Genomic DNA, 19,643 nt, shown 5'->3' with positions numbered 1-19,643 from the left:
AGACACAAGTGACACGAGAAGACATAAGGGACACGAGAGACACAAGGGACATGAGAGTCACAAGTGGCACGAGAGTCACAAGTGACATGAGAAGACACAAGGGACACGAGAGTCACAAGTGACATGAGAGTCATGAAGGACACGAGAGTCACAAATGACATGAGAAGACACAAGGGACATGAGAGACACAAGTGACACGAGAAGACATAAGGGACACGAGAGACACAAGGGACATGAGAGTCACAAGTGGCACGAGAGTCACAAGTGACATGAGAAGACACAAGGGACACGAGAGTCACAAGGGACATGAGAGTCACAAGGGACGCGAGAGACACAAGGGACATGAGAGACACAAGTGACACGAGAAGACATAAGGGACACGAGAGACACAAGGGACATGAGAGTCACAAGGGACACGAGAGTCACAAGGGACATGAGAGACACAAGGGACACGAGAGTCACAAATGACATGAGAAGACACAAGGGACACGAGAGGCACAAGGGACACGAGAGTCACAAATGACATGAGAAGACACAAGTGGCACAAGAGTCACAAGGGACACAAGAGTCACGAGGGACACAAGAGTCACAAGTGACATGAGAAGACATAAGTGACACGAGAAGACACAAGTGGCACAAGAGTCACAAGGGACACGAGAGGCACAAGGGACACGAGAGGCACAAGGGACACGAGAGGCACAAGGGACACGAGAGGCACAAGGGACACGAGAGGCACAAGGGACACGAGAGGCACAAGGGACACGAGAGGCACAAGGGACACGAGAGGCACAAGGGACACGAGAGGCACAAGGGACACGAGAGGCACAAGGGACACGAGAGGCACAAGGGACACGAGAGGCACAAGGGACACGAGAGGCACAAGGGACACGAGAGGCACAAGGGACACGAGAGGCACAAGGGACACGAGAGGCACAAGGGACACGAGAGGCACAAGGGACACGAGAGGCACAAGGGACACGAGAGGCACAAGGGACACGAGAGGCACAAGGGACACGAGAGGCACAAGGGACACGAGAGGCACAAGGGACACGAGAGGCACAAGGGACACGAGAGGCACAAGGGACACGAGAGGCACAAGGGACACGAGAGGCACAAGGGACACGAGAGGCACAAGGGACACGAGAGGCACAAGGGACACGAGAGGCACAAGGGACACGAGAGGCACAAGGGACACGAGAGGCACAAGGGACACGAGAGGCACAAGGGACACGAGAGGCACAAGGGACACGAGAGGCACAAGGGACACGAGAGGCACAAGGGACACGAGAGGCACAAGGGACACGAGAGGCACAAGGGACACGAGAGGCACAAGGGACACGAGAGGCACAAGGGACACGAGAGGCACAAGGGACACGAGAGGCACAAGGGACACGAGAGGCACAAGGGACACGAGAGGCACAAGGGACACGAGAGGCACAAGGGACACGAGAGGCACAAGGGACACGAGAGGCACAAGGGACACGAGAGGCACAAGGGACACGAGAGGCACAAGGGACACGAGAGGCACAAGGGACACGAGAGGCACAAGGGACACGAGAGGCACAAGGGACACGAGAGGCACAAGGGACACGAGAGGCACAAGGGACACGAGAGGCACAAGGGACACGAGAGGCACAAGGGACACGAGAGGCACAAGGGACACGAGAGGCACAAGGGACACGAGAGGCACAAGGGACACGAGAGGCACAAGGGACACGAGAGGCACAAGGGACACGAGAGGCACAAGGGACACGAGAGGCACAAGGGACACGAGAGGCACAAGGGACACGAGAGGCACAAGGGACACGAGAGGCACAAGGGACACGAGAGGCACAAGGGACACGAGAGGCACAAGGGACACGAGAGGCACAAGGGACACGAGAGGCACAAGGGACACGAGAGGCACAAGGGACACGAGAGGCACAAGGGACACGAGAGGCACAAGGGACACGAGAGGCACAAGGGACACGAGAGGCACAAGGGACACGAGAGGCACAAGGGACACGAGAGGCACAAGGGACACGAGAGGCACAAGGGACACGAGAGGCACAAGGGACACGAGAGGCACAAGGGACACGAGAGGCACAAGGGACACGAGAGGCACAAGGGACACGAGAGGCACAAGGGACACGAGAGGCACAAGGGACACGAGAGGCACAAGGGACACGAGAGGCACAAGGGACACGAGAGGCACAAGGGACACGAGAGGCACAAGGGACACGAGAGGCACAAGGGACACGAGAGGCACAAGGGACACGAGAGGCACAAGGGACACGAGAGGCACAAGGGACACGAGAGGCACAAGGGACACGAGAGGCACAAGGGACACGAGAGGCACAAGGGACACGAGAGGCACAAGGGACACGAGAGGCACAAGGGACACGAGAGGCACAAGGGACACGAGAGGCACAAGGGACACGAGAGGCACAAGGGACACGAGAGGCACAAGGGACACGAGAGGCACAAGGGACACGAGAGGCACAAGGGACACGAGAGGCACAAGGGACACGAGAGGCACAAGGGACACGAGAGGCACAAGGGACACGAGAGTCACAAGGGACACGAGAAGTCATAAGTGATACGAGAAGACACAAGGGACACGAGAGACACAAGGGACACGAGAGTCACAAGTGACATGAGAGTCATGAAGGACACGAGAGTCACAAATGACATGAGAAGACACAAGTGGCACAAGAGTCACAAGGGACACGAGAGTCACAAGTGGCACAGCGAGGGCTGCGGGAGAGCAGGGAGCGGCTGTCTCCAAGGGGCCTCTGCTGCACATCGCCCAGGCTGCAGTTCTTTCTCATCTTTTTCCCATTTTTTCCCATTTTTCCCCATTTTCCCCCGTTTTTCCCCGTTTCCCCCTCTCCCCCTGGTGCTGAGGGGTGAAGCTCAGGGTACAAAGTCAGCGATGGAGCTGGTGGCCGCTCGCCTCCGCTCACAAATCGGTGTTCTTGCATTTTGGCAGGAGGGGCAGGTAAACACCCCCAAAACGAGCGGGCAGAATTCCAGGGGAGCTCTGCTGGACTCGGTGACCCCCCAGGTCCTCTCCAGCCTGTGATCCCACAGCAAAGAGGGAGATGTGGATCAAAAATCCTGAGCCCGGTGCCTGCTGGCTACAGGGATTTCAGTCAGCCGAGATCCACGGCTCGGGGTGCTTGCTGCTGCTTTTATGATCCCTGGATTCATGTCCAGCCTCCACTTCAGGCTTATTGTTGGTTCTCTATCATTAAAACTGTATCTAAACGGAACGGAACAGAAATAAATAGAAATTTGCTGGAATTTTCTCTTTTATCCCCCGTCAGCAGCTCCAGCTGGTTGGCGTTCAGGCGGCACAGCCCCAGCAGCCCTGATCCCCATGCCAGCCTCACCCTGCACAGACAGCAGCCAAAACACGGGCGAGCAGACGAGGCAGGATTTGGGCAGAGGGGGAAGGGAGCCGGGTTTTTATTAAGCTCAGCTCCCCGAAGCAGCCAGCTGTGCCAGTGCGAGGCTCGGGAGGTGGGAACACATGGCCGGGAGAAGGAGGCAGAGCCGTGGCACTGCTGGCACTGCCAGGGCTTCACACCTCCCTCCCCGGAGTCTGGGCACGGAGCAGAGCCGTGCCAGCCCGCAGCTGAACGGGGAGAGACTGGAGCAGGAGCACCTTCCCTGCCCTCCGAGGCAGCGCTGCGCTAACGAGCGCAGCTCGTTAACCGCCTGCCTTTGCTGCTGCACCAGGGTGCCCTGGCTGGCTCTCACAAATACAGACAAATGTCCTGTATATATAGTGATGTGTGATGTGTGATGTGTGATATCACATATGTGTGATAGAGAATTAATAGACAGAAATATATATATATATATATATATATATATATATGTTTAATAAAGAAGTAATATATATATATGTTTAATAGAGAATTAATAGACAGAAGTATATACATATATATATTTAATAAAGAAGTAATATATATATGTATATATGTTTCATAGAGAATTAATAGACAGAAGTATATACAGATATATATTTGATAAAGAAGTAATATATATGTATATATGTTTCATAGAGAATTAATAGAGAAAAAATATATATGTATATATGTTTAATAGAGAATTAATAGAGAGAAGTATATACATGTATGTATACATAGTTAGTAAAGAATTAATAGATATATATATGTGTCTATATGTTTAATAGAGAATTAATAGAGATAAATATATATATGTTTAATAAAGAATTAATAGAGAGAAGTATATATATGTATATATGTTTAATAGAAAATTAATCGAGATAAGTATATATATATGTTTAATAGAGAATTAATTGAGAGAAGTATATACATGTATGTATATATGTTTAATAAAAAATTAATATACAGAAGTATATATATGTATATATAGTTAATAGAGAATAATTAGAGAGAAGTATACATAAATATATATGTTTAATAGAGAATTAACAGAAAAAAGTATATATGTATGTTTAATAGAGAATTAATAAAGAGAATTATGTATATCTATGTTTAATAGAGAAGAGAGAGATGTATATATGTGTATATGTGTATATGTATATATGTATATATGTGTATATGTATATATGTGTATATGTATATATGTATATATGTTTAACAGAGAGTTAATAGAGAGAAGTGTGTATATATATTTGTTTACTAGATAATTAATAGACAGAAGTATATATATATGTATATATATTTAAGAGAGAATTCATAGGGAGAAGTTTGATAGATTTACAGTTGTGTTTAACCCCTTGTGCTGCTGTCAGGGATGACCTAGGTTCGGGACATTTGGGAGCACATTTGGGGTGTTGCTGTGGCAGCACCTGAGTCCCATCAAGGTTTGAGGCACTGAACTCCAGCCCTGACAACAAAGAGGGGTCGATGGGCAGAACTCAGAGGGGCTAAAGGGTTAAAAGGCAAACCCTGCATTGGGTGGGAAAATCCTCTGCTCCCTGCGCCTCAACATCTTCTCCATTCAGTCTCCCGTTGTATTTTTGATCAGGCTTTAACAAACCTGTTAATTTTTTTGCAAGCGGGCAGCATTTCTCCCAGTTTCATCGGCGAGCTGCCTTCAAGGCTCTCGTGGGCACGACCACGTGCGGGTGTCCCCGGGGGAGCAGCATCCCCCTGCCGAGCCCCCGGCCCTGCTCTGCGGCTCTTTGCCTCTCTCTGCTGGCAGCAGCCAGCCCGGGATGGGGACAGGGACACAGCGGGGACACAGCGGCAGGTGGCACCTCTGCATCCCTCTGCTTGCTCAGGTGGAGCGCTAGGAGCCCACAAGAGAGGGAAATCAGAGCTCTGATCCCAATTCCCAGCAGCTTTCCTGCATCCTGGGCTGCTGCTGGGCAGTACGTGGAGCGCTGATGTTAAACCAGGAGCTCAGCAGCTCTTCCTACCCCAGCCTGAGGCAAAACTCAGCCTGCAAGGGGAAGGAGATGCAGTTCGGACATGGAGTGACTGCAGGGAATTCCAGCTAAGAAAATTCAAGTGTTTTGGGGGAAGAAGTGATGAACAACCCTGAAGTTCATCACGAAATGCCCCCAGTGCTGACACCCACCTGCAAATCTCCCAAGGTGCCCAAACCCTGAGCCCACCCAAGGTTCCTCAGCCTTGCAAAGGGTTTTCCTGGAGCACAGAACCCCCCAGGAGAAGCAGCTGTGCCATGAGCAGGAGGGATTTCAGTCCCTCTGGGGCTGGGAGCCCCCGAGTGCTGCTTCCCCCAGCCTCCAGCAGTGCTGCCCTGATCCCCAGGCTGTGCTGGGCCCTGGGACAGGGAGGCAGAGGGACTCACACGCTCAGGGGACACAGATGCAACCCCAAAAATCAGTGGGATAAAGGGATAAAGGACAAAAGCCACACCATTATGCCCTGCAGCTGGTACAGCCTTTTGGATGGAGGCTAAACTCAGCACCAGTGTGCAAAATGTGTATTTTATGAGTGGATTTTCACAAGTACTAAGATGAATATTGTATGTGTTATGTTAGAAAGTTATGCTGTATTAATTTTCTTAAGTATTAAATTAACTATTAAATACTGTTTTAGGTTATAACATGTTAAAATAGAAACTCTGCTATGTAGGATGCTTTTTCTTAAGAAAGGACTTGCACCAGACAGCAGCCACAGGACACCTAAATCCTTCAGAGAAAGGGAATTTATTGCTCCCTTATCAGCAGAAAACTAATTTCTTCCCACCTCGCTCAGACATGAAGACGGCATGAGGATTAACAGGAAATGACCAGACAGAATCCTGTGTTTGAATGGAATTTATGCATCATGTATGAGCTGTATGAATATGCAACAGGCTGTTGTTTTTAGGGTTAATCCTCTGTTAATGGGGGTCCTTTTTCTGCCTTGTGCTGCCCAGAAGGAGGTACCTGGACTGTCCCTAACTCTTTGTTTTTATTGTCTCATGTTGTCCTAATCTCAATTGTTCAAGTTTTATTACTCTAATTATATTACTACTGCTATAACCATTGATTACGATTAAACTTTTAACAATTTTAAAAACAAGCGATTGGCGTTTTTCACAACCAGCACTCCCAAACCAGGGAAAAGGCCACGTCTAAGCAAGCTGGCTCTTGGTCCTTGTTCGGCAGGCTGCATTTTACAGCCCGTGTTTCAGGGATAAACCATTCCCTGAAACGAAACCTCTTCCCTCCAGGAGCTCTTTGGGATTGCCTGCCCTGCCTGCAGTTGGAATTGGATATGTTACAGTCTCACCTTCTGCTGCAAATTGGCTCCCCGAGCCCTCGTGTGTGTCATTTGCACCTTCCCACTCGCAGCCACCACCGGGGCCCCGGGGACACGTTCTGCCAGCCCCGGGAGCAGCCCCGAGAGGTGGTGGGGACAGCGGGACAGGGACAGGAGGGACAGGGACAATGGGGACAGGGACAATGGGGACAGCGGGACAGGGACAGCATGGACAGGGACAATGGGGACAGGGACAATGGGGACAGCGGGACAGGGACAGGAGGGACAGGGACAGGAGGGATATCAACAGGAGGGACAGCGGGACAGGGACAATGGGGACAGCGGGACAGGGACAGGAGGGACAGGGACAATGGGGACAGGGACAGCCGGGACAGGGACAACATGGACAGGGACATCAGGGCTGGCTTGGGGACAGCAGGATAGGGACATCCAGGACAGGGACAGCATGGACAGGGACAATGGGGAGAGGGACAGGAGGGACAGGGACAGGAGGGACAGGACAGACAGCCAGGCAGGGATATCAGGGCTGGCTTGGGGACAGTGGGGACGGGGACAGCAGGGACAGGGACAGCCAGCACTGGGACATCCAACATGGGGACATCATGGACAGGGACATCCGGGCCAGGTACACCCAGGGCAGGGAGGGACCCTGAGCACACCCCGCTCCCAGTCCCTGAGGAATCCTGGCTGAGGTACCACGGGACCATAAAGGAGCAGCCTGGGACACTGGGAGGTGTCCCTGCCATGCAGGGGTGGCACTGCATGATCCTCAAGGTCCCTTCCAGCCCAAACCGTCTGGGATTCTGGGATTTGTGGTGAAAGGAGGAGCACAAAGTGCAAACAATGAAGGGATCTTTATGGAGGGGCAGTAACAGGACCAGGAGCTGCTGCAGGGCTGGAGCCAGGCTGGGAGAACTGGGAATGTTCCCTGGAGAAGGGAAAAATCCAGGGAATGCTCAGAGTCCCTGAAGGGGCTCCAGGAGAGCTGCAGAGGGACTGGGGACAAGGCCTGCAGGGACAGCACACAGGGAATGGCTCCCACTGGCAAAGGGGAGATTGGGCTGGGATCTTGGCAAGGAATTCCTGGCTGGGAGGGTGGGCAGGGGCTGGGCTGGAATTCCCAGAGCAGCTGTGGCTGCCCTGGATCCCTGGCAGTGTCCCAGGCCAGGCTGGATCCAGCTGGGACAGTGGGAATGTCCCTGCCATGGCAGGGTGGCACTGGGTGGCTCTGAGGGCCCTTCCCACCCAGCCATCCCATGACTCCATGAACCAATGCCTGCAGAGCTGCAGCAGGTGGTGCCTAAATGACAACTGGAGCAGTTTCTCCATCAGCACAAATGCTCCACATTTCCCTTCCCTGCTCACCTCCCTCCTCAGGAGCCTGGTTTTGGGACAGGGGGATGAGAGGGACACAGGGACCAGCAGCTGCCACCTCACCCCACCCTCTGCAGGAGCCCCAGGAGGACAGGCAGAGCCAGGGAGGAGGAATTTCACCAAACCCAACAATTCTCTTGGGCTTCCCACAGCAAAAATTTCAAAATTTCTGAAACTTCTCAGCCCTGCTAACAAACAGCTGTTGTTTCCATCAAACATTTCTGGATGCACAGACTTCCCTCACCCAAACTCACCTCCCCAAGGCCATCAGGGGCTTTCTCCCCCAAACATCTTCCCTAATCCTTCTCAAATATTAAACCCCAACAACCAAGAGAGCAGAAAACCACCCCAAACAGGTGCAATTACCGAAGATAACTTTTCATTTCAAGAAAAATTAGGAAATCCTAAGAGCCTGCTGGGGAGGGGGATTAATGACAGTGTGGGCTATTCCCACTGCACAGAATATTGGGGCTGGGGGCATTTTAACAAACACTTAGCTGCATATTTAATAAAAAAACAAGCCTGGCTTTTAAATATTTCAATAAAAACTCGAGGAAATAAGCTCAGCTGAAGACATGGAGCGTGTTTTCTTGCTCCCCTCAATAAATACTGATCAAGCAGCTCTTTCTCCTGTGTTTTGCTGACCACATAATTGATACAGCCAGGCTGAAAATCCTGTTTTTAAAACATCTTTCTAATGCAGGAACAAACCCCAGAGCCCCCCTCAATGAGGAGCTCTCAGCAGTGCAGCAGCTATCGACAGGTGAGAGATCAATTCTTCATTTTGGCTAATGAGGCCCCAGAAATGGCTTTTTCCCACCTTGAGTTAATGGGCACTTTCCTGAGCAGTGAAATCCAGTTGAGGAGGAGGACCAGGAGCCTCTGGATGAGGGGGGAGGGGAAGGGCAGAGCTGCAGAGCTGGCACTGCTGCTGTCCAGTGCTCCAGCACTTCTCCTGCAAATGCTCAGAGATGGTCCTGGGGAAGTGCTGCGAGCACAATCACAGCTCCTGGGAGGGTTTTTTTTTATCTTTAGATAGCCCATAACTGTTCCATTCCAGCTCATTTGGAAAAATCTGCCTGGGAAATGCAGCAGAGCAAGGCTGGTTCCACCAGAGCCCTGTCAAGAAGCTGCGTGTGGAGGAGCTGCTTGCTGTGACATAGCTTTAGGCTCTGTGTTTTCCACTCCTCATGTGGTGAAACCATCTCAGCAGGCGCCAGGGACTGTGCTGAGCTGCTGGGAGGCTGCAGCTCCTGCCACCCTCGCCGTGGATTTCTGAATGAGGCGCGGGGATTCGAGCTCTGTCAGGCGCTGCTCCGCCAGAGCTTGGTGAAGAGCTCTGTCAAAACAACTCGTCTGCCTCGGCTCAGAGCTGCCTCCTCAGGGGGGGACTGCTGCCTTCTGGGGGAATTAAGGCTCCAGAACCCTGCCCAGAGCTGGGTTTTGCCTTTCAGGGGAGCGTGGCTGTCGCTCAGCCCGGGCTGGGTGTGCCACGTCCATCCAAAGGCTCCGAGAGGCAGGGGAGCCCTGGGTGCTGGGCTCTCAATCAGAGGGCAAAACCTCCACTGTGTGCACAGCACAGCTGGGGGGAAAGCCTCTGCCACAATAGCTTCTCTCTTCAGTCTTCTGTCGTGTTTTTGATAAGGTTTCACTAAAGCTTTTGAATTTTTGGAAGCGAGTGGCATTTCCCACAGGAGGGGCTCAAGCCACCGAACAGAAGCAGTTCCTGGAGGAGATAAAGCCAGTTCTGCCTGGAGGTCACTGGAGTGCCACCCAGCCTTTCTGATGAGCAGTAACTGTGATTTATCCTCTCAGACTTCCCAGGGCACAGCTCCAACACCCACTGCCTGCCCACGGGGACACAAAGGGATCAGCTCAGATCCCAGTCAGACGGGGGTAAAACCCCCCAAAATGAGTCAAAAATCAAATTTGCCTCCATCTGCCGGTGTCCTGCCACACGTGGCCACCCCAGCAGTGCAGCAGAGTGGCACATGTGGCTCAGTCCCAACGCCGAGCCCTGCAGGTGTGCCACAAACCAGGCTCCTCTCCAGAGCTCCCCTTCCCCAAATCAGCACCAGAAAACTGCAAATTGTTCCTGCCTCTCAGCCAGAGTCCATCCTGCAGAGAGTGGGGCATGGAGAAGCCAGGAAAAGTGTCAGTCCTGGCTCCAGGAAAGCAAAAATGCATTTTCCAGGTGGCTTTGGATCAAATTTGGGGTGGGGACGATGGGAGTGAGAGGCTTGGGGCTCTGCTGCCAGGGAACAGGGACAGGAGGAGAGGGAATGGCCTCAGGGGAGAATTCCATTGCGAGAATTCCTTCCTGGAAAGGGCAGGGTGGAATCCCCCTCCCTGGGGGGATTTCAGAGCCCTGTGGCCCTTGGGGACAAGGAGCAGTGGTGGCAGCCATGTCCAGCTGGCCTGGGACACTCCAGGGGTGCAGCTGCTCGCTCAGGCCCTGCTGTGCTTTGGTGTAATTAATGCATAATTTAATTAAATAATGCAGTTATTTAATTAATGCAGTAATTAAACACAGGCAGCTCTTGCTGCAATCCCACCCAAACCCCTGTGACACTGCTGCAACCAAAGGGAGCTGGGGCTGTTTCACCACAACCCCGTTGTCCTTAGCACAGAACATTTCCCATGCCCCATTTCCCAACTTTCCCCACCATTTCCTTCCCCTCCCTCACCTGGATTTCCTCCCAGCCTGCTCAGCCTCACCCCCTGCACACGAGGCTCTCCCCCACTGGAATTCTGAATGAACTCTGGGAAGAGCCTGGCTTTGTCACTCTGCAAAATGTAGGTCACAAGTCTGCGTGGTTTGTCACAGAGAGTGGCTGTGTGTCATCTGCCTCGGGCAGATGGGGCTGAGTCACTGCTGCTGCCTCCCTCCTGCTCCCTCCCTGCCTCCTTCCCTTCCCTTCTCCTTCCCAATCAATCCCTCCTTCCCAATCAATCCCTCCTTCCCTTCCCTTCTCCTTCCCAATCAATCCCTCCTTCCCATCCCTGCCTCCTTCCCATCCCTGCTTCCTTCCCAATTCCTCCTTCCCATCCCTGCCTCCTTCCCAATTTCTCCTTCCCATCCCTGCTTCCTTCCCATCCCTTCTCCTCCCCAATCAATCCCTTTTTCTTCCCTTCTTTTCTCCTTCCCAATCCCTCCTCCTTCCCACCCTTTTTCCCTCCTATCCCTTTTTCCTCCCCATCCCTTCTCCTTCCCAATCCCTTCTCCACCCCAGGCCCTTCTCCACCCCAGGCCCTTCTCCACCCCAGGCCCTTCTCCACCCCAGGCCCTTCTCCACCCCAGGCCCTTCTCCACCCCAGGCCCTTCTCCACCCCAGGCCCTTCTCCACCCCAGGCCCTTCTCCACCCCAGGCCCTTCTCCACCCCAGTCGCTTCTCCTCCCATCCCTTCTCCTCCCAATCATTCTCCTCCCATTCCCTCTCCTCCCCATCAGATGCTGCCTGGAGGAGCACAGTGACACCAGGAGAGCAGCAGGCCCCTGCCCTGTGACCATTTCCCATTTATTTTCCGTGGGAGCTGTTCCTCCTGCCCAGCACAGCACCTTCCACACCAGCTGCCCCTTCCTCAAGTGAAAAGTTTTCATTTCCTTCCTTTACCCCCTCTGTTTGTCTTTGATGAGAAGAGATTATCACTTGTGGACAGGGAAAGGAGGTAAAAGAGGTTTTTTGACCTAGAGGGTGTGGGGCAAAGCTCCCCAGCACCTCCATCCCTGTTTATTGGGAGTGCACCCCCTCAGGCAGCCCTGACATCAATTCACCTTTACAGGCCATTAAATCACCCAGAACTGATTCCTTTTGTGCTGGGTGCACAAACAGAACCATAAAACAGCCCCTGGCTTGGTGCCATGGTCAAGACAAGACTCCCAGCCCTGGTGGAGTCTGTGCTTCCCATCTCCTGGCAGGGATCAGCAGCTGCCCAGCAGGGCACACTCTGTGCAATTCCAGGGTTGGCAGCAGCCAGGAACAACCTGGGCTAAATCTCCATATTCCAGGTTAAAATCTCCATATTCCAGGTTAAAATCTCCATATTCCAGGTAAAAACCTCCATATTCCAGGTTAAAATCTCCATATTCCAGGTAAAAACCTCCATATTCCAGGTTAAAATCTCCATATTCCAGGTAAAAACCTCCATATTCCAGGTTAAAATCTCCATATTCTGGGCAAAAACCTCTGTATTATGGGTAAAAACCTCTGTATTATGGATAAAAACCTCTGTATTATGGGTAAAAACCTCTGTATTATGGGTAAAAAACTCCATATTCTGGGCAAAAACCTCTGTGTTATGGGTAAAAACCTCCATATTCCAGGCAAAACCCTCCATATTCTGGGCAAAACCCTCCATATTATGGGTAAAAACCTCCATACCCTGGGCAAAACCCTCCATATTCCAGGCAAAACCCTCCATATTCTGGGCAAAACCCTCCATATTATGGGTAAAAACCTCCATACCCTGGGCAAAACCCTCCATATTCCAGGCAAAACCCTCCATATTCTGGGCAAAACCCTCCATATTATGGGTAAAAACCTCCATACCCTGGGCAAAACCCTCCATATTCCAGGCAAAAACCTCCATATTCTGGGCAAAACACATGGACAGGAATGGGGAAGAGTTTGAGGTAACATCCACAAAAAAAATGGATGTTTTTTGTTTCATGGCATTGATTTGGAGGTGAAATACTCCAAAAGCAGTTTGATTTCCCTAAAATCCTCATCTCTGCTTCCACAAGTCCCTTGTGCAGAGGAATGTTGGGAAAAAGCCCAGGAAACAGGACTGATGTGGTCTTGGAGAGATCACCCAGCCCATCCCTCCATGAGGCAGCCAGATGAGCTTGGGGTTGGGGCAGAAATGGAAATTATTGCACAAGAACAGCCCAAACAAGGCTGGAATCTGGGTACAAATGGAAATTATTGTAAGGAACAGCCCAAACAAGGCTGGGGTTGGGGCAGAAATGGAAATTATTGCACAGGAACAGCCCCAACAAGGTTGGAATCTGGGTACAAATGGAAATTATTGTAAGGAACAGCCCAGACCAGGCTGGGATTGGGGCAGAAATGGAAATTATTGTAAGGAACAGGGCAGGGCCTGAGCTGCACAGCTGCTGCTAAAGAACCCACAGGAGTGACAAAAAGCTTTCATCCAGCTAAAAAATCACTTTTTCCCCCCTTTAATTGTGTGAGCAGTTTGTATTTGCCCACAGAAACACCAGACATGTCCTTCAGCAGAGCCCTCCCCACAGAACTGCAGGAAGAAGTAGAAAGGGAGAGTTTTTCCCTCTGACCTCTTTGTTGGTGACTCCTGGGGGCAGAGTGCCATGTTTGTAATCCTCCAGCAGCTGCACTGCTTCCTTCAGGCGGCTCTGCAAGGGAACAGGGATGGAAAATGCAGAATAAATGCTGTATTCCAGGGAAATCACAGCATGGAATGTGGGGGGGGAAGGACCTTAAGGATCGTCCACCTGCAGGGGCAGGGACACATCCCACTGTCCCGGGGTGCTGAAAATGTATTGTATTATATTGTATTATATTATATTATATTATATTGCCACATTACATTACATTATATATTATTACATTATATTACATTATATAATATCATATCATACCATAGTGCATTATATTATTATATAGTATATAATATAACTATATATTATATTATTCTATCTTATATTGCTCTATTACTTATCTATTCTATTACATTACATTATATTAACCATTACTTATATCACATTATATGACATCAACTGCTATTTCTATTTATAAATGCAACCATATATAATTATGCACAATTAAACAGGTGTCATTCTATATTATATAATTGTGCTCATTAGGGGGATGTGGCTTTGTCCCTGAAATCCCTGAAATCCCCTCCCCTCTCCCAGAGCTCTCTGAATGGAGAGCTGCAGCAAGGCATGAATGGGGCCCGCTGCTATTTTTTCCCCCTTCTCTTGAGGAAATCTCAGTAGTTACTATAACAACCCTGGCCAGATCCCATCTTGTTTAGAATGGTAACAAACAGCAAACAAAAAAGCTCGGGCTGGCTTTTAAAAATCGCAGTCTCCACAAATTCCCTGTCCCAGCTCCCCGGGGACAGAGGGGAACTGTGGGAAACGGATTTGTAAAAATGTTCAAAACTTAACAGAGAGTTTACACAGTATGTACCTGTGTGCAGACTTTAAGAGAAGAAATACTCATCTAAAATATATAGAATAAGACATTGTGGGGAGAAAAAATATCTACATGTGTATGCAAACTTTAAGAGAAGAAATACTCATTTAAAATATATAGAGTAAGACATTGTGGGGAGAAAAACCATATATATCTGTGTGCAGACTTTAAGATGAGAAATGCTACCTTAAAAATACTATGGAATAGGACAGACATTGTTGAGAGAGAAACAGCACTAGAAATAGGTGGCTTTACAAATAGGACTAAATACTTTTAAAAAATAGAACTGTGAAAAATGCATTGCAACCTGTCCAACAGGGAAGTTTTGCAGAGAAAGGAGTGTGGTCCAGTGGGTCCTGGGGGACAAAGAGTGGCACAGGGAGTGAACAAAGCGTGAAACCGAGCTCAGGAGATCCCGTCACACAGCTCTGAGCTGCTCAGGTGCTGTCACCAAACACCCCCAGCCTCCAAATGGAGGGAAAATTTAGGGTGTTCTCCTATTCCTTCTGGAAAAGTCAGGCACGTTCTTTTAAGTGGAACCTCCAAAAAGCCAGGAGCAAACTCTGCCACGTGCAGCAGCTCCGAGTGCCAGGCAGCTCCCAGCTCCTCTCCGTAGCTGCTGATGTCTAAAATTACACTTCAGCTCCTTCCTAACAGCAAGAAGCAGCTCTGTCTGCAAGGTTGTGCCACTGTTTCAATATTTATTGTTGCTTGCTTTCTCTGCTGCTGTCTGTGGGATGAAGTGTCACTCGAGATTTTACAGCATCCCTGATTAAAAAAAAAAAAACAAACCCACAACCAGGTTTTTTATTTTTTTTTCCTTTTCTCCCGGAGCGTCTCGTTCCTTCCATACCCCCTTTCCTCAGAGGAAAAAACCTCGAGCACTTCTAGTGGTGGCTGCTGGGGTCTCAGCTCTCACAATGGGGTGCCAGACAGACCATCTGCAGCGGGGATGTTCTCAGAGCTCAGCCCTGCCAGCCCCTGCAGCTCCTGCAGCCCGGGACAGCACCAGCACGGCTGGGCACGGGCAGCGCAGCTGGGAACAGCTGGGAACAGCTGGGAACAGCTGGGACAGGGCTCCAGCTGCGCTGGGACTGGGGATGGGACTGGGAATGGGACTGGGGAAGGGGCAGGGAACGGGGCATGGGATGGGACTAGGAATGGGACTGGGGATGGGGCATGGGATGGGAGTGGGGATAGGAGTGGGGATGGGACTGGGGATGGGGCAGGGAACGGGGCATGGGATGGGACTGGGAATGGGGCAGGGAACAGGGCATGGGATGGGACTGGGAATGGGAGTGGGAATGGGACTGGGGATGGGGCAGGGATGGGATTCCAGCTCTGGAAGGAGCAGGAAATGGGCCAGGGCTGGGATTGCAGCAGGAATGGGGCAGGGAATGGGGCAGGGCCGGGATTGCAGCAGGAATGGGGCAGGGAATCTGGGGATGGGACAAGGAATGGGGCAGGGAATGGGGCAGGGAATGGGATTCCAGCTGGGATGGGACTGGGGATGGGGCAGGGAACGGGGCATGGGATGGGACTGGGAATGGGAGTGGGAATGGGGCAGGGAATGGGCCAGGGCTGGGATTCCAGCTCTGGAAGGAGCAGGAAATGGGCCAGGGCTGGGATTGCAGCAGGAATGGGGCAGGGAATGGGGCAGGGCTGGGATTGCAGCAGGAATGGGGCAGGCTGGTCCCTCAGCCTGGGGGTGGCTGTGCATGTGCCACCACAGCTGGGATGAGCCCCCACCCATGGGATCTCTGGTGGGGTTGGGATCTGCAGCCCTGTGCCAAGGGGCTCCTGGGCGCTGCTGGGGTCGCTGGGGGCCAGGACAGCACCTGCAGGGACCTTCTGGGGAGGAGAGCATGGCACAAACCCTGCCAGCTGCTGCTCCCAGCCAGCCCCACATCTGGGGGAGGCACAGAACCACACAACCCACAACTGCTCAGGCTGCAATCCTGAGACCACTCCAACCATGCCAGCACTGCCAGGGCCACCACTGCCCCTGTCCCCACGTGCCACATCCACAGGGCTCTGAAATCCCTCCAGAGATGGACATTCCACCCCTGTCCTGAGCAATCCAAGTTCCTGACCCCCCTTTCCATGAGGAAATTCCTGCTGATGCCGTTCCCTCTCCTGTCCCTGTCCCCTGGCAGCAGATCCCAGCTCCCAGCTGGTTCCAGCCTTTCAGGGGGTTGTGCAGAGCCAGAAGCTCCCCCTGAGCCTCCTTTTCCCCAGGCTGGTGCTCAGGAGGAGGAAGAGCAGCCCCAGCAGGAGCTCAGCCCTGGGCTGATGGCCACCGCCGAGCCCTGCCAGCCCCGGGACAGCCCAGAGGGTGCCACAGACACCCGGGCAGAGCCCCTGCAGCCTGAGCTGTCCCTGTCCCCTGGCTGCTCTGGGGTGCCACCTGTGACACAAGGGCACAGGCAGGGCTGTGCCAGCACCACCCGCTCCTGCCAGGGCCACTGCGGGGCCAGCCAGGGGACAAGGGGACACCAGACACGTGTGCCACGGATGGGCTGGGCTCAGGGGACAGCCTGGCGTCACCCTGGGCTCACTGGGACTGTCCCCATGGGCCTGTCACCCTGGGACTGTCCCCATGGGCCTGTCACCCTGGGCTCACTGGGACTGTCACCCTGGGACTGTCCCCATGGGCCTGTCACCCTGAGCTCACTGGGACTGTCACACTGGGACTGTCACCCTGAGCTCACCCTGGGACTGTCACTCTGAGCTCACCCTGGGACTGTCACCCTGGGCTCATTGGGACTGTCACCCTGGGACTGTCACCCTGGCACTGTCACCCTGGGCTCACTGGGACTGTCACTCTGGGACTGTCACTGGGACTGTCCCCATGGGCCTGTCACCCTGGGACTGTCACTGGGACTGTCCCCATGGGCCTGTCACCCTGGGCTCACTGGGACTGTCACTCTGGGTCTGTCACCCTGGGCTCACTGGGCATGTCACTCTGGGTCTGTCACCCTGGGCTCATTGGGACTGTCACCCTGAGCTCACCCTGGCACTGTCACCCTGGGCTCACTGGGCCTGTCACCCAGGAGTTCTGGCCATGACCTCTGTGTGCCCTGATCTCCAGGGGCTCCCCCTCCAGCCCAGCCCCGGCCCAAGGGTCCCGTGGCCAGCAGCAGCTGCTGTGGCTGGGGGGATCAGCTGGGGGGATCCAGCTGTGGAGGTCCAGCTGTGGGGATGCAGCAGGGGAGGTCCAGCTGTGTCCCAGCCCAGCTTGGGCCCTGTCTCCCTGCTCCCCAGGGTGACACACATGGCAGACTTGACTCCAGCTGGCCCCATTGTATTGGATCCACAGTGACAGACAAGAGGAGCCAGAAACTTTTTGTTCGAGTGGAGCCAGCAGCTGTGACACTGAATAAACACAGACAGACAATCTGCTGAGTAAGAAGGTAGCGTTCATATAAATAACATACATCTAATCCTGCTTCCATTTCAGCCCCAAATATGGGAATGCAAGATGCTCTGCAGCTCCAGGCTCTGAACAATGAGACTGAGCACAAGCAGCCCCGGGAGCTCTCCTGGGTTCTGATTTCACTGGGAATTGTTGTTCCTCCTCCCCACAGAGTGTAACAGGCTCGTGGCACACCGATCAAAATATCTGCTGCCCCCGAGGGACCTTCCTCATCACACAGCAATTAAAAGCATTACTGCAATCACCTGACCCCCCCAGGTGCCCGGGCAGGCCCTGCAGCCCGAGGGACACCTGGGGACAGCCCTGGCTGTCCCTGCCAGGTTTCCTTCCCAGTGCAGGGGTTTGCACTGCCAAGGGATGGTTCCATGGGAGAGCCAGTGGGGAGGTGGGTGAGAGCCACCAAAGCTGCTCCCCACAGGGGCTGCAGCACTGCCAGCAGTGTCACCAGTGCCACCTGTGCCAGGGCATGCTGCAGCCCCTGTGCCCTCAGCTGTGCCCAGTGCCACGGGGGTGAGTGTCCCCCCAGCAGATAAAAACACAGGTACAGCAGAACCCAGGGCCATCCCCCCCGGATTCTCCCTCCTCAAGGACCTCTGGAACACAAGGAAGTTTCTAATTGTGCTCAAAATTTGCTTTATAGGAAAATGAATGAGTGAGGGAGGAGTGGCACTGATGATCCTCAGCACCCCTCACCCCTCCTCACAACACAGCAGGATGCCACCGTGGAACACACAGCCACCAAAAAAAAAAAGGATTAAAATAAAAATTTTAAAATTTTTAAAATTAAAAATCAAATTTAAAACTATTAAAAATAAAAATATTTTAAAGATTCAATATCGCCCCATCTTCCATGGGTTCACCTCCACTCCCATCAGACACTCCTTCAGCTCCTCTTTTTCCCCTCCAAGGCAAGCAGGGATTTGTTTGTTCCCTGCAGCCCTGGGCCTGGGAGATGCAGCCATCTGTCAGAGGGAGGGAGCTCCCTGCACACGCCTGGGGCTCAGCAAACCCTTCCTGGCTGTCACTGCCCCTCAGTTACCACAGGAAAGCAAAACCCCTTGGAGTTCTACATCTGCACCCCCCAGTTACTGCAAACACACGGAGCACAGCGAGCAAAAAGCAGATTTTGTGCCCCGAGAAGTCACCCAGGTGACTGTTCTGCCGAGGGAAAGGGAATTGGTGGGGACATCACCAGAGACATTCAGGTCTCCTGAGGCATCCCTGCCATGGAATTCACACCCCCAGAGGAAATGTCAGAGGGCATTTCCCTCGCTGGAATGCCCCCAAGCCGTTCCTGACGTTCAGCCCAGTCCCAGAGATGGACACCAGACCTCCCTGCTCTGTTTGGGCTCACTCTGGGACCCAAAACTGCTCAGTTTTCACCCAGGATAAAACTGGGCCACTCAGACTTTGTTCTTTTTATTCCCTGGGTTTCACCTCCCTGAAAGAACCTCACCAAAAGCTGTCTGGAAAAATGGACTTACACCAACTGACCCCTCTGAACCCACACCCTTCCCAGCCTCCCCAAAACCTGGCAAGGTTTCTACAGGTGACCACGGGAAGGTGGAGAGCTGTGTGGCTGAGCCAGGGGTCACCCCAAGGGCTTCAGAGCAGGAGCTGAGCTCAGCCAGGAGCCCAAACTCCCTGGAGAGTCACCAGCAGGAAAATCCCCCCAGGAGCAGCAGAGATTCAGCCCTTAAAACATGCTGGGAAGGGAATGGAGCCCCAGGAGGGGCTGAGGGAGCTGGGAAGGGGCTGGAGAATTGCTGAGGAGCTGGGAAGGGGCTCAAACTCCCTGGAGAGTCACCAGCAGGAAAATCCCCCCAGGAGCAGCAGAGATTCAGCCCTTAAAACATGCTGGGAAGGGAATGGAGCCCCAGGAGGGGCTGAGGGAGCTGGGAAGGGGCTGGAGAATTGCTGAGGAGCTGGGAAGGGGCT

The 19,643-nt window shown here is 52.6% G+C and overlaps 1 protein-coding gene across 1 annotated transcript in view; it reads right to left on the bottom strand.

Annotated features, from left to right (window-relative positions):
* The window catches only part of SFXN5 (sideroflexin 5), a gene marked incomplete at its 5' end in the record, with an annotated part of 91,130 nt that overhangs the window by 70,436 nt on the left and 1,051 nt on the right, over window positions 1-19,643 (bottom strand). Inside the window, one exon of the mRNA XM_041464604.1 lies at window positions 13,384-13,461. Within this exon, the coding sequence (XP_041320538.1) occupies window positions 13,384-13,461 (78 nt within the window). The remainder of the gene's footprint in view (window positions 1-13,383; window positions 13,462-19,643) is intronic.

Source organism: Pyrgilauda ruficollis, unplaced genomic scaffold (assembly GCF_017590135.1).
Source record: "Pyrgilauda ruficollis isolate IOZ18807 unplaced genomic scaffold, ASM1759013v1 scaffold181, whole genome shotgun sequence".
In the NCBI taxonomy this organism is placed as follows: domain Eukaryota; kingdom Metazoa; phylum Chordata; class Aves; order Passeriformes; family Passeridae; genus Pyrgilauda; species Pyrgilauda ruficollis.
The sequence above is the reverse complement of the archived record's forward strand: the minus strand, read 5'-3'. Positions and strand labels throughout refer to the sequence as shown.